The 23,660-nt window shown below is 40.1% G+C and overlaps 1 protein-coding gene across 3 annotated transcripts in view; it reads left to right on the top strand.

The window, feature by feature from the left end:
* Positions 1–23,660, top strand: part of EPB41L4A (erythrocyte membrane protein band 4.1 like 4A) — a 258,505-nt gene that overhangs the window by 158,135 nt on the left and 76,710 nt on the right. For all 3 annotated transcript variants that reach the window (XM_019659141.1, XM_019659144.1, XM_019659142.1), the window contains exons 10-12: positions 14,848–14,939; positions 16,365–16,442; positions 23,469–23,590. In XM_019659141.1, the coding sequence (XP_019514686.1) occupies positions 14,848–14,939; positions 16,365–16,442; positions 23,469–23,590 (292 nt within the window). The remainder of the gene's footprint in view (positions 1–14,847; positions 14,940–16,364; positions 16,443–23,468; positions 23,591–23,660) is intronic.

Genomic DNA, 23,660 nt, shown 5'->3' with positions numbered 1-23,660 from the left:
GCTGTAGACAGAAAACTTTTAGTAAAAAGATCTTATGTAATGATTGTAGAAAATCTGGGAATTTTCTATAAAGAAGAAAATTAAAAGTACCTATTAATGTAAAATTCAGAGGTAATGATTATTATTTCGGTACAATCCCTTTCAGATTTTGCCCCATTACAATGAATATATATGCATATATACATGTATGTACATCATCCCCATGTGGTTTTGTACACAGGTTTTATAATTAATATCATGTTAGAAGCATTTTTCCTTTTATTATATTTATCCATTATGTGCCTACACAGTGTTTGATGATGTTTTACTTCTATATTTATGTGTTTTACTTTTTCTTCTTAGTATTGTGGATCATTTTCCTTTTCCTATTATATCTTATAACTGTTTTTTGCTGGTAGAAGTGAAAGCTATGGAATTTTGTGTTTATCTCAAATCTGGCCATTTTGCTGAATTCTTATGTTCTAGTCAAGAATTCTTCATGTAATTCTCATAAATTTGTATAGTATATATCATTCGCAAATAAAAATACTGTAGTCCCTCATTTCTGTTATTTACGTTTTGTATTTTATAGTGTTGGTCAGAACTTCTAGATGAGTGGTAAGTGATCTAGCAGTATAAGGTGCTCTTGACTGGTTCCTGATTTTAATTAAAATGCCACTGTTGTTCTGCCTCTTATGTATTAGCTCTTGGTTTTAAGAATATGTGTTTATTATCACAGGTTTACATTTTTTTAAAGTCTGATAGCAAATGGTTGATTTTCACTGAATGCCTTGAGCACAAACATTGTTGCTTGTTAAACAACTAATGCTTATTTCAAAAATCCAGGTGAGAAATGATAGTGGCTTGGACCAGGGTGGTAACCTTCCAAGTACTGAGAAGGTGTTGGATTTAGCCGTATGGTTTCATGGATGTGTGGAGGTATGAGATAGCAGAGTCCTGGTGACTTAAAAGTGTTGAGCTAGAGGGCCGGCCGAGTGGCGCGATGGTTAAGAACTCGCTTGGGATGCCAGAGAGCCCCGGTTCGGATCCCACATATGAGGGCCAGTGACACTGCCCTCTGCAGCTAAGATGCTGAACAACAGCTCAACCTGGAGCTGGGCTGCCGTGGGTCGCCGGCGACGGCGTGGGCTGCAGCCCCTATGGCAGTGGGTTGCCATGGGCTACCGTCTGTAGCCAGCAGCCAGCGTGAGCGGCCAGCAGCCAGCGTGAGCGGCCAGCAGCCACAGTGAGCGGCCGTCCAGAAGCCGGCGACTGATCTGCCTCGCCCGGGAAGAGCGCAATGATGGTGCCAACTTGGGCCAGTGAAGCAACGTCCTCCACAACTAGACTGAAGAACAAAAACGACAGCAACTTGTCTGTTCCCCTTCCCCCAATTCCCCAGCACTGTTCCCATCCCCCCAATTCCCCAATTAAAAAAAAAATCTTAAAAAAAAAAAAAGTGTTGAGCTAGAAAAGCAGGAAGAATGGAGCTGCCATCAAGTGAGTGGGGAATGCTGTGATTTGGAAGATCGGGAATCCCATTTTTTTTTAAAGATTTTTATTGGGGAATTGGGGGGATGGGAACAGTGCTGGGGAATTGGGGGAAAGGGAACAGACAAGTTGCTGTCCTTTTATGTTCTTCAGTCTAGTTGTGGAGGACGTTGCTTCACTGGCCCAAGTTGGCACCATCATTGCGCTCTTCCCGGGCGAGGCAGATCAGTCGCCGGCTTCTGCACGGCCGCTCACTGCGGCTGCTGGCTGCTCACGCTGGCTGCTCACGCTGGCTGCTGGCTACATACGGTAGCCCATGGCAACCCACTGCCACAGGGGCTGCAGCTTACGCTGTCGCTGGCGACTCACGGCAGCCCAGCTCCAGGTTGAGCTGTTGTTCAGCATCTTAGCTGTGGAGGGCAGTATCATTGGCCCTCATGTGGGATCCGAACCGGGGCCCTCTGGCATCCCAAGCGAGTTCTTAACCATCGTGCCACTCGGCAGGCCCGGGAATCCCATTTTTAATATGTTGAGTTTGAGATGTTTGTTAGACATCTAAGTGGAGACATTTAATAAGTGAGCTGTATGAGTCTGGAACTTGGGACTCAAATCTGGCAGAATATTCAAATTCGAGAATCACTGACATATCCTGGTATTAAAAGCCATCAGACTATGTGAGATCACTGGGAGAATGAGTACAGATAAGAGGAAGAACCCCCAAAGGAGGCAGAGAAGAAACAGTGAAGGAGGTAGAAAGAACGCTAATTGTCCTCAACTTTGCCAGGTAAAAATCATGTATTAGGTAAGTGTTAAATAATGCTGATATGTCAGATAAGGTAAGGACTGAGAACTGACCACAGAATTTAGGAAATGTAGGAAGTCATTAATGAAACCAGTTTTAGTGAATTGAAGAGTGAGTAGAAACCTAGAAATTCTACTCTTAGATCTGGGTACCATAGAAAATCACAAGGGACAGGTATTTTCATTGCAGCACTTACGTAAAAGTAAAATGAATGAATGAATGACCTAGAAGTCCATTATAAGAGAGTGAATTCCTAAATTGATGCATATCAATTAAGAAAAAAAAAAGAAGTAATAGGAGTGGAATTGGAGATGGTGAGTGTAGACAACACTTGTGAGGAGTTTTTGCATGAAGAAGAACAAAAGGAAGATAGCTGCCAGGGGAAGTAGGTCGTGAGGAGGTGTTGTCTCTGTTCGTTTTGTTTTTAAAGTCGGAAAAAATAGCACATTTGTACTCGGATGAGAATGATCCAATACATGGTGAAAACTTGATGTCAGAGAGAGAATTGCTGGAGTGATATTCCTTGAGTAGATGATAGAGGATGACATCCAGTAATTGGAGGGATTGATTTTATAGTAAAGCCAGGACAATTCATCTGTGGTTAGCAGGCAGGAAGACGGAGCATAGAAATGTAGATTAGAGTAAGTGGGTAGTGCTCCCTCTCCCTCTCTCTTTTTTGTTTTCCCATTGCTTTTTTAAAATTATTATTATTAATTAACGTTTATTGGGGTGACAGTAGTTAATAAAGTTACATAGGTTTCAGGTGTACAATTCTGTAATACATCATCTATATATCACATTGTGTGTTCACCACCCAGAGTCAGTTCTCCTTCCATCACCATATATTTGATCCCTTTTACCCTCATCTACCACCCCCCTCTCCCCTTGCCCTCTGGTAACCATTAAATTATTGTCTGTGTCTATGAGTTTTTGTTTCTTCATTTGTTTGTCTTGTTCTTTTGTTGTTTCCAGTTTTATATACCACATGTCAGTGAAATCATATGGTTCTTGACTTTTTCTGTTTGACTTATTTCACTTAGCATGATAATCTCAAGATTCATCCATGTTTTCGCAAATGGCACTATTTCATCTTTTCTTATGGCAAAATAATATTCCATTGTGTATATATACCACATCTTCTTTATCCAATCATCTATCAAAGGATACTTTGGTTGTTTCCATGTCTTGGCCACCATGAAAAATGCTGCAATGAACATCGGAGCACATGTATCTTTACAGATAAATGTTTTCAGATTTTTTGGGTAGTTACAATCAGTCTGCTTTTTATTTTGAGGGAAATAGGTAGCAAGGGCATCAGCTGAGACTGGGATTGTGGAGGAGGTGTTGGGGATCTGAAGGAAGAGGAGGATGTGAAATAGCAATTTTGGAGAGAAGATGGATAAGGGACATGTGGTTCGATGACCTCATATGATAGCTTGGTAGTGTGGAGAGTCAGAAATTTAAAGTAAGTCCACTCATAGTGTGCTCTCCTCCAACCACATTCATTAGGACTGGGGCAGGCACGAAGCAAGGAGAGGGTTGGTTTTGTCAAGACAGTAGTGCAAAGAGAGAGGAGGGCAGATGAGTCAGGGGAGCAGTCACAGTCACCCTGGAATTGAAACCACATAAGGAGGTGAGCAAGGACAATGACAGCATGCTCAGGCCTGTGGGTGGAGGTCCTGGTGGTGGTGAAAGATTGTTGGGGATAGACTATAGGAGGGACTGAACTGGAGAGAGAGGGTGTCGGTCAGAAAGTGAGGTGCTAGGCCTTGAGATTATGGAGGGCCTTCAGTTTTTGTAAATGGCAAGACCTAGGGCAGTGGTTCTCAACTGGGGCAGTTACCTCCCATCTGCTGCCCCCTGACCCCTGGGATATTTGGCAACATACAGAGAAGCATTTGTGGCTGTCATGGGGCTGGGTGGAACAGGGATGCTCCTAGCATCTAGAGAGTAGAGGTCGGGTATGCTGTTAAACATTTTGTAATACGTTGTAACGTAGCGCAGAATGGTCCCCCACAATTGTCAGTAGTGCTGAAGCTGAGAAGCCCTGCTGTAGAGTTCTGAGCGTGGGAGTGACTGGATGGGAGAGGGAGGAAGACAACATCGTGGGAGGAGAGATTTCAGGGAACTGAGATGTCTGGTTGGTAGAGGGATCATTCCTATTATTTATATATTGAAATATATAATAATTTCTAATAATTAACACAACAGTGGTATTGGAGTGAGTGACAGTGGCTGCAGTAGCGTTGACACGTGCGGGAGATGACTTTAAGGATGACAGCCTCCATACAGTTGCAGGTGATGTAATCTGATGAGATTCAAAGCTGGGAGTTTTAGGGGACGGAAAGAGAATGGCCTGAAAGCGGCATTGGAGAGCATTGGAGTCTCCTCTACTTTCAGGCCCAGTGATATGAGGATAGTGGGGACAAAGCACAGCCACCACTTGAGAGGACTGCCTTTGAGACAGTGTCCTTAGCGGAGGGCCAGGTTGCTACTGGCACAAAAGGGTGAAGGCCAGGGAAGAGAAAAGACTGGGGAGCTAGGGGATTTTGCTGATGAAAGGCCGTGAATTGCGGAGGGCACGAAGGAAGGGTTTCAGGAGATGGTAACAGTGGGAGAAGGGGACAGGCTAGGGGATGTGCTGAGCATTACTTGGGGGTGACTGACATAAACAGAGAGAGAGAGTGGAATGAGATTAGATCCAGTGGATTCATGGCAGATGAAGGTGGATAGGCTGTGAATGTCAGAAGGGAGTGAGGGATGGTTTTCTATGTCTGCCCATCCACCCCGTAACAGGGGTAGAAGGCCTAAGGGAAGTGAGATGGTACCAGTGCACTAGTTCAGCCTTACCTTTCTTGGGAGAGGGCCTGTGTTACCTGTATGTGTGTGCTCAGTCTTGACACTGGCTTTTGGACTTCAGGCCTGGTGGGGGAACTGGGTGCTACATCAAGCCCTGGGCTTCACCCACTGTGATCAGATTTACATTTCAGAAAGAGCACTGGCTGCAGGGTGGACCATGGAGGTGAGAACAGAGGCAGGTAAGTTAGGAGACTGCAGACTAATCAAGGGGAGAAGCTGAGAGTGTAGTCACCATAGGACGGAGAGAAGCCGGCAGATTGGGGAGGTATTTTGGAGGTAAAACTGCTTTTGATTAGCAGCAGATTGAACGTTTTTGTGAAAAATAGGGAAGAGTTTTGGATCATACCCAAATTTCTTGGTTTCATCAGCAGGGAGAGAGCACAGTCCCTAGTGGTAGGCCCAGAAGTTGGCATGTATTAAGCACATTTGTTGAATCAATGAGAAACATGAAAAAATGATGCTGTGATTACTTTTGTGTATAAATGCATCATGAAACTAACCTCAGCTAAACTTATCCAGCGTGACAGGATGTAGAACCGAAAGGTTCCTGGCAGCGGTGGCCGTGAGTAATTAGACCCACTTGGCCGAACACTCGGCCTGCTTTGAGAAGAGTACACCGGAAGTTAGGATGGCCAGGAGTTATCACTGTGCCTCAGCCAGCCCAAGAGGGCTCACTTACACAAGCCAGGGCTCCTTTCACATTTCAAAGGGAACTACTTTTATTTGACAATAATTCCAAATTTACAAACAGTTGCAAAAATTAAAATATTATAAAAAACACAGTGGCCAATAAACTTTAATTAAAAAAACAACAACACAGTCACCTGTATAGGCTCACATTCACTTATTGACATTTTATTTAATTTCTGTTTTCATTTGTTATCTGTCTCTACACACACACACACTCTCTCACACAATTCTTTTCTGAAAGAGTTGAACGTAAGTTTCACTTGTCACGTTTCTAAATTCTTCAGTGTATATTTCCTAAGGATAAGGATGTTCTCTGATGTGACTACAGTACAGTTATAATACTTCTATTATCTACTTTCTGTATTCCAATTTTGTCCTTGATAGCATTTACCCCTCCAGGATAGAATCTAATTAGCCTCCTTTAATACAGAACATTATCGTAGCATTTTTGTTCTTTATGACATTGACAAGTTTGAAGACTACAGTGGTGCTCCACTTTTTAAAAATAGAAAGTTTCTCATTTCATATTTGTCTATTGTTTCCTTGTGATTAGACTGAGGCTCTGTGTTCTCAGCTGGAAAGCTGCATAGGTGAGGTTGTGTCCATCTCAGGGTTGTCACATCTAGAGACGCATGGCGACCACCTGTCTTTTGTCACTTAAGCTTGATCACCTCGTTATGGTGTCATCCAATTTTCCATTGTATCATTACTATTGGTTTTTTCTCCTTTGCAACTAATAAGTAATCTGTGGGGAGATACTTAATTCAATGCAAATATCCTGCTCCCCTTCCAACTTTCCTTGTATATCTAGCATTCTTTGAGGCTTCTTGCCTAATCCAATCTTTTAAAAAAATTTTTTAAGATACATAAATTATTTTTTTAATTTAAGTTTATTGGGGTGACAGTTGTTAGTAAAGTTACATAGGTTTCGAGTGTACAATTCTGTAAAGAGAACTGACTCTGGGTAGTCCTGTCTTTTACAATGATGCTTGCAAAATGCTCATTTTCTAGCTCTCTCACTCCTTCCACATTCTCAGTCAGCCCTTAGCATTTTGCAGTAAGCAAGAGCCACACTTCTCTCTTATTTATCTGTCAGTCAGTTATTGGCATAGACCTATCAATTCCTATTTTTGTCAGTGGTTTATAATATATTACTGTACTTCACTATTTGGTCAGAAGCCCTTTTAATCTGCCTTCCATGTCCTTTGTCTTGCCCCTATTTTTTTTTGTTGTTGTTGTCACTTTCTTCCATTTGGGTATACTGTGGTGTTTCAAGTGCACCCCCCTGCTATCAACCATTTCTCCAAAGAGCCCTGGTTCCTTTTAGTGGGGAAGGGTCAAGATCTGGGTGTTAGATGTGATCATTGCTACTGGGGTGACTTTCTTCCTTGGCCCTTTCAGTGGACAAAGCTGTGGAATATATGCATACATATTCACATACGTACAAATATAAATACATATATACCTGCCCATATAAAAATGCTTCTATGCATTTTAGAAATCATGAGTTCATGCCATACCTCTAATTTCCACCCTTCCCCACAGGGTTCTTTTTCCTACCATCCCTTATTTCATATTTGCATGTCCTTTCTTTGTTCATGAGAACATTGGCTTCCAACAACAGAAACACATTTACTCATTTGCTCAGTTCTAAAATACATCTCAAATAGTTTCAGAATTGCTTTGGCCAAACCACTAAAATGGACAGTTGCTTCCAGTTTCACTCACATATACCACCTTGCCAAGACTGAGGGCATGATAGTCAAAGACCATATTCAAAATTGACTTGGGTTGGCTTCCTTCCCACCTTCCCTATTACTGTGGTTATGGTATTTATTTGAGATCTCTTTATGTTTACTTGTTTCAGTTTGCTTTCAATTATAGGTCCCCTGTTCATATCCTTATGTGTTTGATTTTATTTTCTGAAGATGCAGAAGATTAGCATGCTTCCCTAAGTAAAATTATACAAAAAGGCACACTCAGAGAAGTATCGCTAACTCCCATATTTCTTCAATCCTGTTCCCCCACACTTCCTTGTAGGTAGCCAACTCCAGAGTTTTATGGTTTATCCTCCCTGTGTTTCTATTTGTACAGATAAACATATTTAAATTTTTTCCTTCTTTCTTGCCTAAAAGCTAGCCTACTCTATATGCATTTGCATTTTGCTTTTCTTTCACTTAGTGATACCTCCTAGAAATCTCACTTCTTGTTCTTTTGTACAGCTGCATAGTACTCCATTGAGTGTATGTACCATAGTTTAGTCAACCTATCTCTTATGCTGGGGCATTTAGGTAGTTTTCAATTATAATTTTTTCTTCAATCAGTAACTTTGTGCATATCTATTTCTTTGTTGTTGGAGGAGTATCTTTGGGGTAAATTCCCAGGAGTGGGAATGCATGATGAAAGAGTCAGGTCATTGTTAGTTATTGGCATACTCCCTCCATCCAAAGTTTCTGTGGCATTTTGCATGTCCACCTATAATGTATGAGCATCCCTGGGATGATAGATGTGATTTTTTCCCCAGGTATTCCTAAGTGCGGCGTGGCTAATAATATTTGGATCCTGATGCCACACGACAGTTTGCTTTGGAGTCTCTTAGGTTCAGTGATGAACTACTGGACTTGTGGTCAAATAGCATGATTTAAGTCCAGGTCTGTCAGTTATCTAACTTTGTAGAATTCACTGAACAACGTTTAACCTACATTTCCTTATCTATAACGTGAGGACGAGAATATCTGTCTTTTAGCGTTCATTGTTCTGAGATTGAAAGCACCTCGCCCAAAGTTGGATGTGTACTAGGCAACCGGTACATGTCTAAATAGAACTGTCTTGGCCTCATGCTACTTAGAGCTACTGCAGTTTTGCATAGAAAAGGATTCAGGGAGCACCTTGTTCTTGACCAGTCTTGGCTACTGAATAGCTTGTACTAAGGCAGCGGGGGGAGCCCAGGCCTGCCAGGCTCATGGACTTACCTTTGCTTCACTTACTGGTGTGGTTATTGACTTTCTCCATAATTAGAACACATAAGCTATTTGTTTGGAAGGAATTTTTAAGTTCTGCTATAGTTTTTTTTTAATTAAGAGTATCAGTAGATCTTACTAGATATGCCTTCATTTTAACAAGCTTAAATAACATTTGTTATTAAAATTTTTAAACATTTGTAAGCCTGGGAATAAAGATTAATTATTATTAAGAAATTAAATCTGCAAGTATAAAAGAGAAATGTTGACATACTAGGAAATGCTATAGTTTCTGTAAAGAGCAGATGAAGAAAACAGTAAAAAACAACAATAACAAAAGCAAGCCATCTGGAATTTTGGGTTTCTATCTGTGAATTTTTTCAAATAGGTAGCAGACTAAGTTCAATACAGTAGTTTTCAAACATGATATAAACTCTGTTTTGACTCATTTTCTTTTTTTGAATTTTGGGAGGAAAAGGAAAAAGAGGAGAAGCAACACAATCTAGCACATCCTTTCCAACTCTGTAATTTATGGTTTTCTAAACTAGAAGCAGTTATATATAATTATTCATCAAGCATTCAATTTATTTATCTGTAAAAGAGGTAAAAAGCTTTTTAACATTTAGTATATATTTTGGAATATAACCCACACAGCTGACAAGAGTACTAGAATATTTTTGCTGTTTTTGTTCTTTTATTGTAAACTATAACATATATGCAGGAATGGAAATTAATTTTATTCTCCAAGTGCTCTGCCGAAATGCACAGTGATTTTTAATTCAAACCATGTTACATGCACTTCAAAAAGAATTTAAAAAACTAATGTGTGTGTGTGTGTGTGTGTGTGTGAGAGAGAGAGAGAGAGAGAGAAATGAATGTTTATGTGTAGTGTAATATTTTTTAAACTAGAGTACTGAAAAAATGCTTCCTTGAAAAAAGTTCTTTGCTCATATGAATCCGGGAAACACCAACTACCTTACCAGATCTTGGAGACACATTAGCACATTAAAAGATCTGAGTATTCAGTCATAAGAAAGGATGAAATACTGCCATTTGTGACAACATGATGGATCTTGAGAGTATCATGCTAAGTGAAATAAATCAAATGGAAAAGGACAAGAACCATATGATTCCACTCATTTGTGGGATATAAAACAGGAAGCAACAAACAAACAACAAACCAATGAGCTCATAGACACAGACTAGAGAATGGTGGTTACCGGAAGGAACTGGGGCTAGGGAGGGAATGAGAGGGTAAAGGGGTCAAATATATGATGATGGAAGGAGACTTGACTTTGGGAGGTGAACACACAATGCAGTATACAGATGATGTTTTATAGAATTGTATTATACAGTTGAAACGTATATAATGCTATTAACCAATGTCACCCCCAATAAATGTAATTTTTTAAAAAAAGGATCTGATATTTAACCCAGTGTTTCCCAAACTTATTGACCATAGAGCTCTTTTTTTTTTTTTCCCATGTTACAAAACACTAATGTTGTAAGAAACACTCTTTAGGGAGCAGGATGTAAAGAAAAAGTTTGAAAAAATAAGATAATATTTTACTCAGCGTTTTAAAATTCCTTTCTAACTTCCCATTCAAATAATAACATGATTGATTGGTCATTTTTTGTTGTTGTTGCAGGGCTCGCTTTGAATTCCTTATCTGGGTTTGAAATCAGGATGCCTAGAAGAGTGAGCAGTGGGAAATAGGGGGCAAGTCATTGAAACAAACATTGTGCCCATTCTCTTCCAAATACAAATGTAGTTCAGTGTTTTAAAATGTAGTCATGTCAACCTCACCATTTTTAAAGATAAAACTTCTTAAAACAGTTAAAGTTTTGTGATAATATGTCTTTGGTATCTATTTCCAGTTGAAGACTAAGCTTTTATACTCCCAACACTTGCCTTCCTTTACGCTATCAGTAATTAAGTTATTTCAGTCATTTGCTATCAGCCCTGATGATTTTTTTTCCCCTCTAGTGCCTAAAGTAACAGTTGCCAAGTACATACAAATCTTGTAGAGATTGAATGTTTTTTTTTTTAAAATCTTCCAATACTTTAGATTTATAATCTCACACTTTCTTTTAGCCTGTCGTCTGCCTCTGTAGATCATTGATAGGCAACCTTTGCTGTGGGCTTTTCCAGTGTTTATAACCATTACGCCTTAATATAGTGAAGTACTAATCTCTTTTTCTCTTAAATATTTGACCTATGCCGTGTACCTTAGGTTACTTCTAATGACCTTGGAAGTGGGACAAATGTATAACAATAGGATGGTGAAGATTTTCATCCTTGTGATTCTCAGGAGACTGGGAAAAGCAGACTGTCCAGTCTTGGCTGCTTCCCAAGACAGAAGTGGAACTGGCCGGAGGGGCTGCGTGTGGCAAGGAGGGACAGGCTGCAGCGAGGCACAGAAGCTTGAGTGGACCCAGGGAGACTAGGTTGTTTTGCAGCTTTCAGTGTGAGCTCCTCCCTGCCCTGTCAGGAATCTCTGTACACTTAGGAGAAGCCTAGCGAAAGTAGACTTATTTCTTCAGGCTTGCAAAGAGATAACAGCCAAGAAAAATGGGGAAAAGAGTCTGAGAAGGCTGAAAGGAGTTAGGTGGGCATTTCATCGATATGATACAGGTCCGGAACTCTTAATACATGATGGAATTGGGGCTTTGAACCAAGTTTACCTAGAGATCCACAGCACAGTGAAGCCCCCATGTGATAGCTGTGCTACAGGTGGTTTAAGCTTGATCAGTTTACGAAATACAAAGAGAGAAATTCAGACCATAGCTTTGCTTCTGGCATCACATGACAAAAGCTATGAAGGTGTTGGAGTAACTTTGCCAAAAGCAGGCATTGGATGCTTGGATAAAGTATCTGAGCAGTAGGTTGGAATGAACTTAGACAGCTCCTCGTCTTTGTCTGAATGAATGGAAAGGTGCTAATTATCCGTGTCTTTTTTTGGAGAAGATTTAGTAGGTAGGAGAGTGGCTGAAAGAAAGACATTAGAAATACCGCATGTGTTAAAATTCATGCCAGCGATACTGTAAGTGGCAAACACACAATTTATTCAGAATATCTGCCTCCTTTTTTAGTTATGTTAACCCTTCTTTTAGTATTTGGATCATCCTGCGAACAATGGGATAGAAAACCAGGCAGCTGCTGGTAAAGCCCTGTATAGATGGAGGATGAGTTTACACTTGTCCTTGGCACATGGCAGAAGCAATCAGGGGGCCTGTGGGAGGCTCTTTTCTCCCTTTAATATATTTGTACCCAAGGAAACTTGAGCAAACCCAATTCTGACTGGATCTCAAATACCTTTTATCCTTTCACTAAGTGATAGTAGTTTAAAAAATATATTATAAAGTAGATATCCTGTGACCAGGTCTGTATTTGAAAAGCAAAAGAACACAAACATTTATGTGGAGAATAAAGTGAAAATCCATGAAAGGTTCAAGGAAATTTATTTTATTTTTAAGATTGAATGCTTTTTTGTTTCTCTTCCACTTTCGGAAATCTGGATTATAGGTAATTAAATACCTCTTTGGAAATTGGATTTAGGTATGTAGACTCTAACTTAGTTGAGCGCTCTTGCTAAAATGTGAAAGTGTCTGTGTTACAGAGTAATCATCACCAGTCACCATTTCTTGTCTCTGGTGATGCCCAGTAGGTCCTGTCACACTTGGTGCTTCAGTTGCTGAGCAGCACAGGGAGATGGGGAGGCATATCCTGAGGAAGGTGGTGGGGGGAGGGGAGGGGCAGCTTGTCCTGTACTCGCTTTATCTTAATCATTTATCCTAATAACAGTGCAATCACATGCAAAATTATTTTAAAGTAAATGACCTGTATGTTATATTTTGGGATAATCCAGTGACCTTAAAAACACCCACCTGAGGGCCGGCTGAGTGGCTCAGTTGGTTAAGAGCTCGCTCAAGAGTTTGAGCTCTGAGCAGCAGCGGTTCGAGTCCAGCCCGAGCTGAGCAGCCGTGAGCTGCCAACAGGTGGCGGGATGGCTCAGCTAAAAACAAAAAAAACAAAAAACAAACAAACAAACAAAAAAAAACCACCCACCTGTTATATAACAAGCTCTTAATAGTATTCAGTTGCCTCTCAGGAGGGGAATCTAGCGGTGGGAGGCAGATATAGTTATCATTGTGTATCTACTCTGGTAATTTTAAAAAAGTAACAGTAAAAGAAAAAAAAATCTCTCTAAACTTGCCCATCTCCTGACAGGATGCTTGGTGCTTTCCCACCCCGCCCCCCAAGGATCTTCTGTGATTTCCTAAGCACACCCTTTCCCACCCTGCCCCCCAGTTTCTTTCACTTCCCAGGAAAACAGTTTCTGAATTCCTTGACTTTTCTTCCTCATCTCTCGTCTTGTCATCCCTATCCCTTTCATGAAAGTTACTGAAGATTTCTTACCGTGAAATGCGGTAACCTCCTTTGAAACCCCGTTTGACCTTTCTGGGTCACTTGAGGCTTGCACTCTCCTCCCAGCCTCCTGGTCCATTTTGACTTCTTTCTCTCCACCTTCACACGAGCATCTCCGCTGTGATTCCACCTTTGTCCGCGCTGTGCTGTCTCCCTGAGCAATCTCTTTCACACTCTCGGGCGAAATTGTCTGTCGGCAGATTGACCTCACGCCTTAGCTCTGTTTACTGGTCCACTGGGCATGTTAGTTCTTAGTTCCATGGGCATCTCAAAATCAGAATAGCCTGGATTTATTGTCCATTCCCTCGCCATCCATTTCCTCATTGTTCCCCACTTGCTGTGTTTTAATACTTAGCAGCACCCAAGCCAGAAACCTGGGAATTGTCCTAAGTCCTTCCCCCACCTCACAAGGTTTTGGAATTACAGGTTGCCTTGCTGTAACATGCATATATTGGCTCTGTTTTTATCACAGCCTTTCATTTTTACAAATAAACTTCTAAATTGGGCAGCCTCATTCCAGATGGACTTAGGAGAAATTTCATACATATAAATGTTCTGTCCTTGTCAATGGAATTGTATTAGATATGTATAATATCGGGGGTGGGAGGGCAGTGGATGGGGGAATGGGAGGTTACTTTGTGAGGGGTGAAAAGGATAGCCATTGCATTGCTTTGTACACCTGAAACTAATAATAAAAAATAAATAAAAAATAAGAAGCCAGACCAAAAAAAAAAAAAGTTCTGTTGTTCTTAAAAGTAGCAGGCGGAGGTGGATCCTTTAATTATTCCCCTGCATTGACAATTGGTGTTTTTGAATCCACAGAAACCTTGTTCCAGGGGCATTTCTCCGTTTGAGACATGAGCTTGGTTTTTATTTGAAACTAAAGGAGCAATCATACAACTTCAGCAAGCTTGTGGTTTATTATTTCAGTACTTACGTTATATTTTGCTTGGTTTCCTATTCAGTTACTTAAAAAAAAAATAGGATCTTCTGCACAGTTAGAATTACCTCTACTATTGCCTTTGTTTCTTAGGCATTAAGTACAGATACTTAAGTAACCACTGGACTAAAATAATAGTTAAAATTTATTGTATACCTATTATATGACAATTTACACCTGTCATATCATTGAATTTAATTCACCCAGTGACTGGATGCAGAATGGAGAAAGTTAGAGTCAGACATTGTTTAATTTGCCCAGATTACACTGCTGTGAGGGAACCTCTTGAGATAAGACATCAGTTTAAATGTGACCTGGACGTCTCTGAAAGGAATACAGTTAGGAACTGGATTTATGGGCATCTCCTTTTTATGGGGAGTTGATTTGCACGTGTCTTTCCTGTTTTGGTGCCCATTTGTGACGGAAGGGTTTGTGGTACTTCAGTGCCATTGCCCTGTGGTGCGGCAGAAGTAGGTGGTGGCACGAAGATTTACATGGAGCTTATATTTTGTTATTTTAAGAACTGAAGGTTTTAAGGCAAACTTCCAAAAATAGCTACAAAAATGCAATCTTTGTTTTATGTGTTAACAATAATTTGTTTACTTGGATTTGTGGTGCCTAGAGGATGGCTCTCATCTGGAGAACATCATGGTCAATAATTCACGTTTACTCTTTTTTTTTTTCCTCTCTCTCTCAGTGCAATGAAACCTCATTCTTTTTTGAAGCTCGAAGTAAAACTGCTTGCAAGCATCTTTGGAAGTGTAGTGTAGAACATCATACATTTTTTAGGTACGTTAATGTGAAAGTTTTGTTCATTGTTCTAGTAAATGAAAGTTGCATTTGCTTTTATAATAAGAATTCTGTTCTGTCTACAAGTAGAAATTCTGAAGTGTTTCTCGTTGATTTTTTCAGACACCTAATTCTCTGGAACATAAAAATACAAATATATAGATACCCCCCCCCACACACACACACAAACACATAGGTATCTTCTTTGCTCATATTATAAGAAAGGGTGAAGGACAATTCTTTTTTGGTTTATGTAAAAAGTGAAGCTTTGGTATTGGTTGAAATTAAGTGTTCTGCTGTGGGCATACTAAATTTGAAATGCCTGTTAGCCATCTAAGTGGAGACATGGAGTAGGCAGTTGGGCGTACAAGGCTTCCTGGAAAAACCAAGGTTGGCCATGTAAGTGTACTAGATATTTAAGGCAAAGGAGACTGGACGAGGTCACCTATGGAAAAAGTGAAGGGAGAGAAGCTGAAAGCCAAAGACTGAGCTGTGGGGCCCTCGCAGCATTTCAAGAATAGGAAGATCCAGCCATGTAGTATGACAAGGAGTAACCAGGGGAGTGTGTGGGGAAATGGAAGTGAGGGAGAAATGTCGCTGAGTAGGCAGCTGGCAGCTGCCTTGCTGCTGTGCTCCTTGGCAGGTCCAGATGAGGGTAGAGAATTAACCATTGGAATGTGGGGACACTTTCTATTTGTTTCACATCCCACGGTATAAAAGTAAAACTAAATTTTATTGGGTGGTACATTAAGCTTTATCTTTTGGTGTTTTTAAATTTAGAACTAGGTTAATTCTCCCTCTTCTTCCTATTTGATTTGCATGGAAGAGTTTTTCCAGATGGCATGATGTTGGAGAAGCATCCTTATAAAATGACCAGTGTCCTTTATAGAGTTTGTGTTAGGAAAGGGATGTGGCCCAGAAAGTCTGAGACATTGCCTCCAGGTCCGTGGGGCTGGGCCCAGGACTTCCCCATGGAAGCGCCTGCTGAAGGTACCCTGGAATGGGAAATACTAGAGCACAGTGTACAAAGGAGAGTGAACCAACACATCAGATATGGCTAAATGCCATGAGAACCTTGCCATGAGTAAAGCAACATAGTGACAAAGTTCCCAGTATGATTTAGGTTGAGAAAGTAAGGTGATTCATATTTAAAGCTTCCTAGAACCATGATGTATATAATAGCCTTCAGAAAGTATGAGTATTTTGATATTATACGTATATAAAAATCTAGAGTGTGGTTGTGTTTCAAATATTAGCTTACAATAACTGATTATTATTTCCTGCCAATATGTAAAACAAGTAAAATGTTTTGGCCAGCTGTTGAAACAGTGTTGCACTATATCTTCTACATAGCATTTGCTCAAGTGTTACAGAAAGATCTGTATTTATGAGTCCTTATCTAATTTTATTTTAAAAATTAATCAGAATGCCAGAAAATGAATCAAATTCATTGTCAAGAAAACTCAGCAAGTTTGGATCCATGAGTTACAAGCACCGGTATAGGTAAGTGGCATTTTTTTGGAGGATGGGGAGTGTGTGAATAAAAAAATAGTTAATTCAGCAGTCCCCATACATGCACAGTAAAGCTTGTGATTTAATTTTTTTCTTATTTTTCCACAGTGTCAATGATTTCCGTAAACATAATGGTTTATTAAAACTTTTCTGACAAAAATGATTTTCCAAGTTGAATTATATTTAATGTCTGCATTTGCTACATTAACGTAGGACTTTTAGGATATAGTAGAGCTAACTACCCTCAGAAATTTACTTTGATGCAAATACCACTTATTTTTAATCATGTTCTGATTATGAAACAAAATGGATATTGTGAATACTAGTTGATTGGCATTCTTAGAACATTCAGTCGATCCCTATTGTAACACAAGGTATACTTAATATTATGGATCAAATCATGTTTTCTGCAGTGTAAAGCATACATGTAGTAATACTAGCAAGTATATCTAAACTTTATCGAGCATTTACCAAGTGCCATGTATTGTGCTAAATGTTTTTCTTAATATTCTTCTCATTATTATGCGAGGAAACTAAGGCTCAGAGAGGCCAAGTCATTTCTCAAGGTAACCCAGCTAGGAAGCAGTAAAGTGGGGTCTGTACCCTGGCAGTCTAACTGCAGAGCCTGGGCTTTTAACCATTAGGCAAACCATTGGCGTGTTGCAGGAAAAGCCTGCTCCCTTAGGCAGCCAGGCAGATGCTTATGCCTTTCTCTAATAACCAGCATTAAAAGTAGGAGCCGTCTATGTTTTGAAAAAGAATTTGTTTTGTTTCAATTTGTTCTGTTAAGTGGAGAGCCTGTGATTGCAAGGCATGGTTTCGGGCGCTTAGAGATAAAAAGATCCCAATCTAACCACCTCTGCCTTCAGAACAGTATCATTCAGGCATTGAAGCAGGTCCCCCGCCCTGTAAAACCCAAACATGGTTCAGAAATGCCGCTCAGGACGTGGGACACTGTTCTGTCAGCTCCATTGGAGACATCGCTGAATAAGATGCTTACCTGAGACTTAAGCATTAAAGTCCTGGGCCGGCCAAGTAGCTCAGTTGGTTAAGAGTTGACTTAAGAGGGAGAGCTGTGAACAACAGGGCCGCTGGTTCAATTCCCACATGGGCCAGTGACGCTGCGCCCAAGCTGAGCTGTCGCTGAGCTGCCAACAGGTGGCCAGGTGGCTCAGCTGGTGTAACAAGAAGATTGCCTGTTCGATGGTGGGCTACACCCACCTGCAACTAAGGCTGAACTTGGCACCTTGAGCTGAGCTGCTGACCGGATAGCTCGGTGGATAGGGCGTGCACTCTTAACAACAAGGCTGCTGGTTCGACTCCCGCATGGGATGGTGGCTATGCCCACCCGCAACTAAGATTGAACACAGCACCTTGAGCTTAGAGGCCAGGAGCTGCCGACAGGAAGCTAGATGGCGACTGGTGCCCTCCACAATGAAGATTGAAGAACAACAACTTGGCTGGTCCTCTTCCCCAACTCCCCAACACTGTTCCCCTCCCCCAGTTGCCCAATAAAAATTTTTAAAAAAAGAAAAAAGAATAAAGTCCAGTCAAATGTTGGCAGGACAATGATATGACAGATTTTAATGCCCCTCTTTTATTTTTTATTTTTTTATTTTTTTATTTTATTTATTTATTTTTATTTATTTATTTTTTTTATTTATTTATTTTTTTTTTAGCTGAGCCATCCTGCTACCTATTGGTAGCTTAGCGGCTGCTCAGCTCGGGCTGGCCTCGAACCGCTGTTGCTCAGAGCTCAAACTCTTGAGCGAGCTCTTAACCAACTGAGCCACTCGGCCGGCCCTTAATGCCCCTCTTTTATAACCCACTTTTTTTGTCTTCAATTGGAAACCAGAGATAATCAGAGTGATTAATATTAATGTTCAGTACATTAATATTTACATATTAATATTGGGTCTTTGGAAAAGTCATGACGCATGTTTGCAACATATGGTACTAGTTCATTTTTGGAAGTACTAGAGTCATTCGCATCTATGTTATTGCTATGTCATTTGACAGTTGACAGTTCTAGCTTCATTCTAAAAAGAAAAATTGAGCGATTTGGTTGAGTTTTGGAGATTTTACAAGTTGAAAATGGAAGACCAAACTGCATTTTTGCCATATTTTACTGTTTTACTTCCATGAAGGGAAGAATGTGCATCAAGCTTGTGAAAAGTTGCATAAAGTCTGTGGTGAAAAAGCTCTATAAGAATGTCAGTGCCAGAGATGGTTCACAAAATTCGTGCTGCTTATTTTGGTCTCAACGACGCTCCTCCGTCAGGGAGGCCCACCGAGGTTGATGATGACAAAATAAAGGCATTGATCGAGTCAAACCCACGTTCCCCGACACGAGAGATTGTAGAAACTTTGAACACACATCATTCAAGCATTCACAACCACCTGAAGAAGCTGGGATATGTAAGCAAGCTCGATATTTGGGTTCTGTGTGAACGCAAAGAAGTTCATTTGATGGCGCGTATAAACATCTGCAATATGCTCATTAAATGTGAGGAAAAGAATCCTTTTTTGAAACAACTGATAATTGGTGATGAGAAGTAGATTGTTTACAACAATGTGGTGTGCAAACTGTCTTGGCCCTGACGTGATGATTCACCTCAAACAACATTGAAAGCAGACATTCATCAGAGGAAGGTTATGTTGTCAGTGTGGTGGGATTTTAAAGGTGTCATGTTTTTCGAGCTCCTACCAAGGAACTAAACAATCAATTCGAATGTGTACTGTTGGCAATTGGACGGTTTGAAAGAATCCATCATCCAGAAACGTCCAGAGCTTGTTAATTGTGTGTGTGTCTATTGAGACAAGGCAAGATGACACACAAGTTTGATCACCCGTCAAAAATTATTGGAGCTTGGATGGGATGTGTTGCCACACCCACCATACTTGCCTGACCTTGCGCCATCAGACTTCCACTTGTTTGCTGTCTTCAAAATTCCTTGCGTGGTATAACATTCAATTCAGATGAGGCTGTAAATCAGCACCTTGTTCAGTTTTTCACAAATAAAGACAGATTCTTCTATGAATGAGGAATTATGAAACTCCTTGAAAGATGGCAAAAGGCTATCAAACAAAACAGGCAATATATCATTGATCTTTGTTCTTTATATAAATAAATGATCTTTGAAAAACATAGACAAAACACGTCATGACTTTCCCAGAGACCCAATATATATATAAATATCTTATATATATCTTATATATATTAATATGTTGTATTAATATATAAATATCTGATATATATCTTTATGTATTGCTCATTTGATGACTTAAGTAAAACTTAAATGTTATTGTATTATAGATGTTCTTGATATTGGCATGAAGGTATTCATTTATATTTAAACATTTAAACTTCCGGTTGTCCAGGTTCTTCCCTAGATAGTAATACAATTATCAGAAATTTAAGAAAAGAGTATTTTTATATTGTGAAGGATAGCTAATAGTTACTACTTGGGCTTTTCTCCCATTTGGGGCATAAAACATGTCAAGGGTGATAGAATGTGTAAATCTTTCTCCTTTTCACTGAAATGAAGCTGGTGAAAAGGCATCTGTCTTAATGTTCCTACTATTAAAATCGTAATTATGCTGTTTAACATATGTTGTGGTTGGTTTCTACAATTTTACTCATACCTGATTTCTCAAATTTAGTGAAATGCAAATGTTGTGTCTCCTGGGAATTATTATTAGAAAGCTATTGGATTTTGCATATTAAATATTATTTCTTCCAAGAAAGTAATTAAAGGTAACCTTTGCAGAATTGGCCTGTTAAATCTGTTCTAATTTCATTGCTGGTATTAACTGCCTCGTAAGTCTTAATGAAATGTAAATCTCCATGTCTGTATGTGGGAAGCACTAACGGTACCCCATCCCTAGAAGAAACATGTTTCATCCCACTGCCCAGAGCTAGGCGTAGTCAGGGGTGGGTCTCACTCAGATAGCTGGGTGGTTGCCAGCACATGGACTGTAAATTGTCAAAAGAGGAAAAATGACCAGCTTTTAACAACCATCGTAGGTCTGCTCCTTTCTTGAGACATTCTGTGGATCTGGTGGAATGAAAGCAGAGCTCTGGAGTCACAGAGGCCCCCCTTGACCCTGTAGGCTTTTAGACCATGGGGGATAAAGAACAGCGTAACAAGTGTCATCTGTGTGTGAATGGGGGTGTGTCTGTATTTGTGTGCACAATTGTGTGTGTGTTTATAGTGGTGTGTGTGTGTGTAGATGCATGTGATGTAGGAAGACAGAGTCCTATATGGTCTTTATTCTCTGTCCTGCATCTTTGGGCTTGCAGAATACCGAGGAGACTCCAGCATCTTTTAGAAAAACTCGTCATTACTTAAGAAGGGAAAAACTAGACATTTTTAGTGATAAGTGTCAGCTAATCATTTCGAAATTTCAAATTTAATTTCTGGAGAAAGACTGAGCTGAAATCTGGCAATCTTATTCTTTGGTTGTTATTGTTTTATTATCAGAGACCAATAACTTGAAATAGAGACCAGTCAAACCTTTGATTAAATATTTTGTTATACACTGATACCTCTTTCTCCGAGCCCTTTATAAATTAACCTTGCCTTTACTCATTAAATTTGTAGGGGACTGCTAGTTTTGATGAATGAATGAGTTGTGTAGAATTTATACTCTAGAAATGAGAATGGGGCCTGAGAACCTCCGGCCCTTGGGAACCCAGATGACCTTCTTGTAGGACTTAAGTCACACAAGCTTTTTCACGTTTCTTAAAGCATGGAAGAGAGAACAAGTTCTCATGAGAAACTTCTTTGTGTCAGGTGCTTTCACATGTGTTACTTTATTTAATCCACTCAGTGACTTGCCAAAGGAAATGTCATGGAGAAACTTGAGCCCCGCAAAAGTAAAGTAATTGAACTAAAGACCTTTAATGAGTAAGTGGCAAAGCTGGGATTTGAATCCAGGCGTTTCCGCTCTTGTTCTCTTCTCTCGACGCCACTGATGGCCGATTGTGCCCTCACTTTGGGGCTGAAGGGTTACTGGCAGTGCCAGTCCACACAGAATAGGGGTGTGTGTGCCAGAGTGTGGGGAAGAAGGGAAGTGGGTGATCATGGGACTAAATCGCTGTGCGGTCACTTCGGAGAGCCACCAGGCACTATAAACCTCTCTAGTAATAAAATACTTGAAGCTACAGGGAAATAGTAAGAATACGATACAAGAATATTTCTGCTAGAAAATAATAAGAACAAGTAGACATATATTATAAATGGTGAAAATAAGGCTCCAGGAGATTTCAGAAATAATCTGTTGAAGACCATACTTTGGAACAGAGCTATGTTTTTTAGACCGGGCTTGTAGCTTCGAACCAAACGGCTGAGTGTTCTGTCCCTTCTGCCACACAGCCAGGCAGCGCCGCAATGACCAGCTGGAGGTCTGAAAGCTCGTTTGGGTCCCGGGTCCCATATAGCCAGTTTATGTCTCTGGACCATCATTTTATTAATCTTCTAACATGGTTTTGTCATTTCTCTTTTATTCCTGAGAGCGAACCCATGAGAAAAAATTGAATAATAAAGTAAAATCTCATTATAAAATGCCTCAGTGGTCCACATAATGGGTTCTATTTTTAGGACAAATTTTTTTTTTCTCTATGCAGCGAAGTACCCATTACCCAAGTCTTAGACAAAGTCTGTTGTAAGTAGGTCTTATCTTCATACTCTAAACCATGTATAATAATGGAATTTTGTTCTCTGTATAGATTTGTTTTTTAGCTTTTCAGAAGAGAGCTGTTGCTATTCGTGTTACCTTATGTACTAACTTTAAAAATACTGTATAGTTAAATTTCAAGTGAAAGAAAAGCTATCAGTTTGCTCCTTCCCACTCCCCCTGGTTCTCATGATCTATTAAACGTGAAATACACTCATAGATTTAACCTGACATCTTAATTCATGGTAGCTCATATCAAGTTGCATCCCCAATTAGCCTGATGACAAGCCACTTTTTATGACTGTTTCAAGCATTTTTAAAATTTCCTAATGAAGGTGGATGGGGTAGTGAGGAGGGGAAACTTGCACAGAAGCATGTAGGAAGTAAATTTTGCTTTCTAAGTCTCATTTAGTCTCTCTTGGAAGAGATTCATCAATATTTATTCTGCAGATGTAGGATGGATAGGAATCGGGGCCATTAACAGGCCCTTTGTCCTCCCGTAGATGGCTCTTCTTGAGGTGAATCAAACCAGACAAATAGAAATGCATTTCTTCTTGTACCTAAATGATATTTAGGTGAAAACTTCGCCTAAAACATTGAGGTGAAATCCAGGGTCACTCACTAGCTCAAATTCAGCAGCTGTGGAATATGTTTTCAGTAAGATGATCGTTCACTGAAATCCAGCAAAGGAAAGTACACAGTCCCTTGAGAAGATGCATCCACCTCCAGAGAAAGCTCACCTGCTTGAATCCTCACAGACTAGAGAAGCAGCACTGTGCATGGGGCGTTAGGCCTGCTTTAAATCATCCTGGGCACTTGACCTGGCACAGGTGATGGGGGCATAATAAAGGGTCGATTGTGCCACAGCAAGGCTGAGAGTAGATCACACAGTGGTCCTGTAGGGGATGCTTTACAACTTGCTCTACAGGTATAACATGGGGCGTGTTGACTCGTTGCCCCTGTGTAATTCAGCGCACCATCATTTCTTTATTATTTAGTTGTAGAGTTGGAAGTCAATCAGCACCCTCTATTTTCATCCCATCATTCTGCTTAAATCTAAACCTGACTCCTCCTGTAATAAGCTCCTTTCCCCTGTTTCTTCTCCTGAAAGATATTCCTCCTATCTAACTAAAATCCTTCCAATTAGATTTTAATACTACTTCCTAGGTTAATATTGCAGTGAGAATCAATTGAAAACCCATATATGCTTATAGCCTGTGTGACTCTGTTTGTTTTTTTCTTCTCTCCATACTTTGCAGATATTCTGAACGAGCTGTTGTTTAATTTGGTGGCTGTGTGATTTTTACCTATGTTAATCAAAATGTTGCCTTTTTCAAGTGGCAGGACAGCATTGCAAATGAGTCGAGACCTTTCTGTTCAACTTCCCCGGCCAGATCAGAATGTGGCAAGAAGTCGAAGCAAGACTTATCCTAAGAGAATAGCACAAACACAGCCTGCTGGTAAGTCATCAGTGTAAACTTGTGTTTCCTTTTAGGCTGGCTGTATAGGATATGCTCAGGTGGTGACTAT

The sequence above is a fragment of the Hipposideros armiger genome, unplaced genomic scaffold (genome assembly GCF_001890085.2).
Source record: "Hipposideros armiger isolate ML-2016 unplaced genomic scaffold, ASM189008v1 scaffold_296, whole genome shotgun sequence".
Lineage (NCBI taxonomy): Eukaryota > Metazoa > Chordata > Mammalia > Chiroptera > Hipposideridae > Hipposideros > Hipposideros armiger.
The sequence above is the reverse complement of the archived record's forward strand: the minus strand, read 5'-3'. Positions and strand labels throughout refer to the sequence as shown.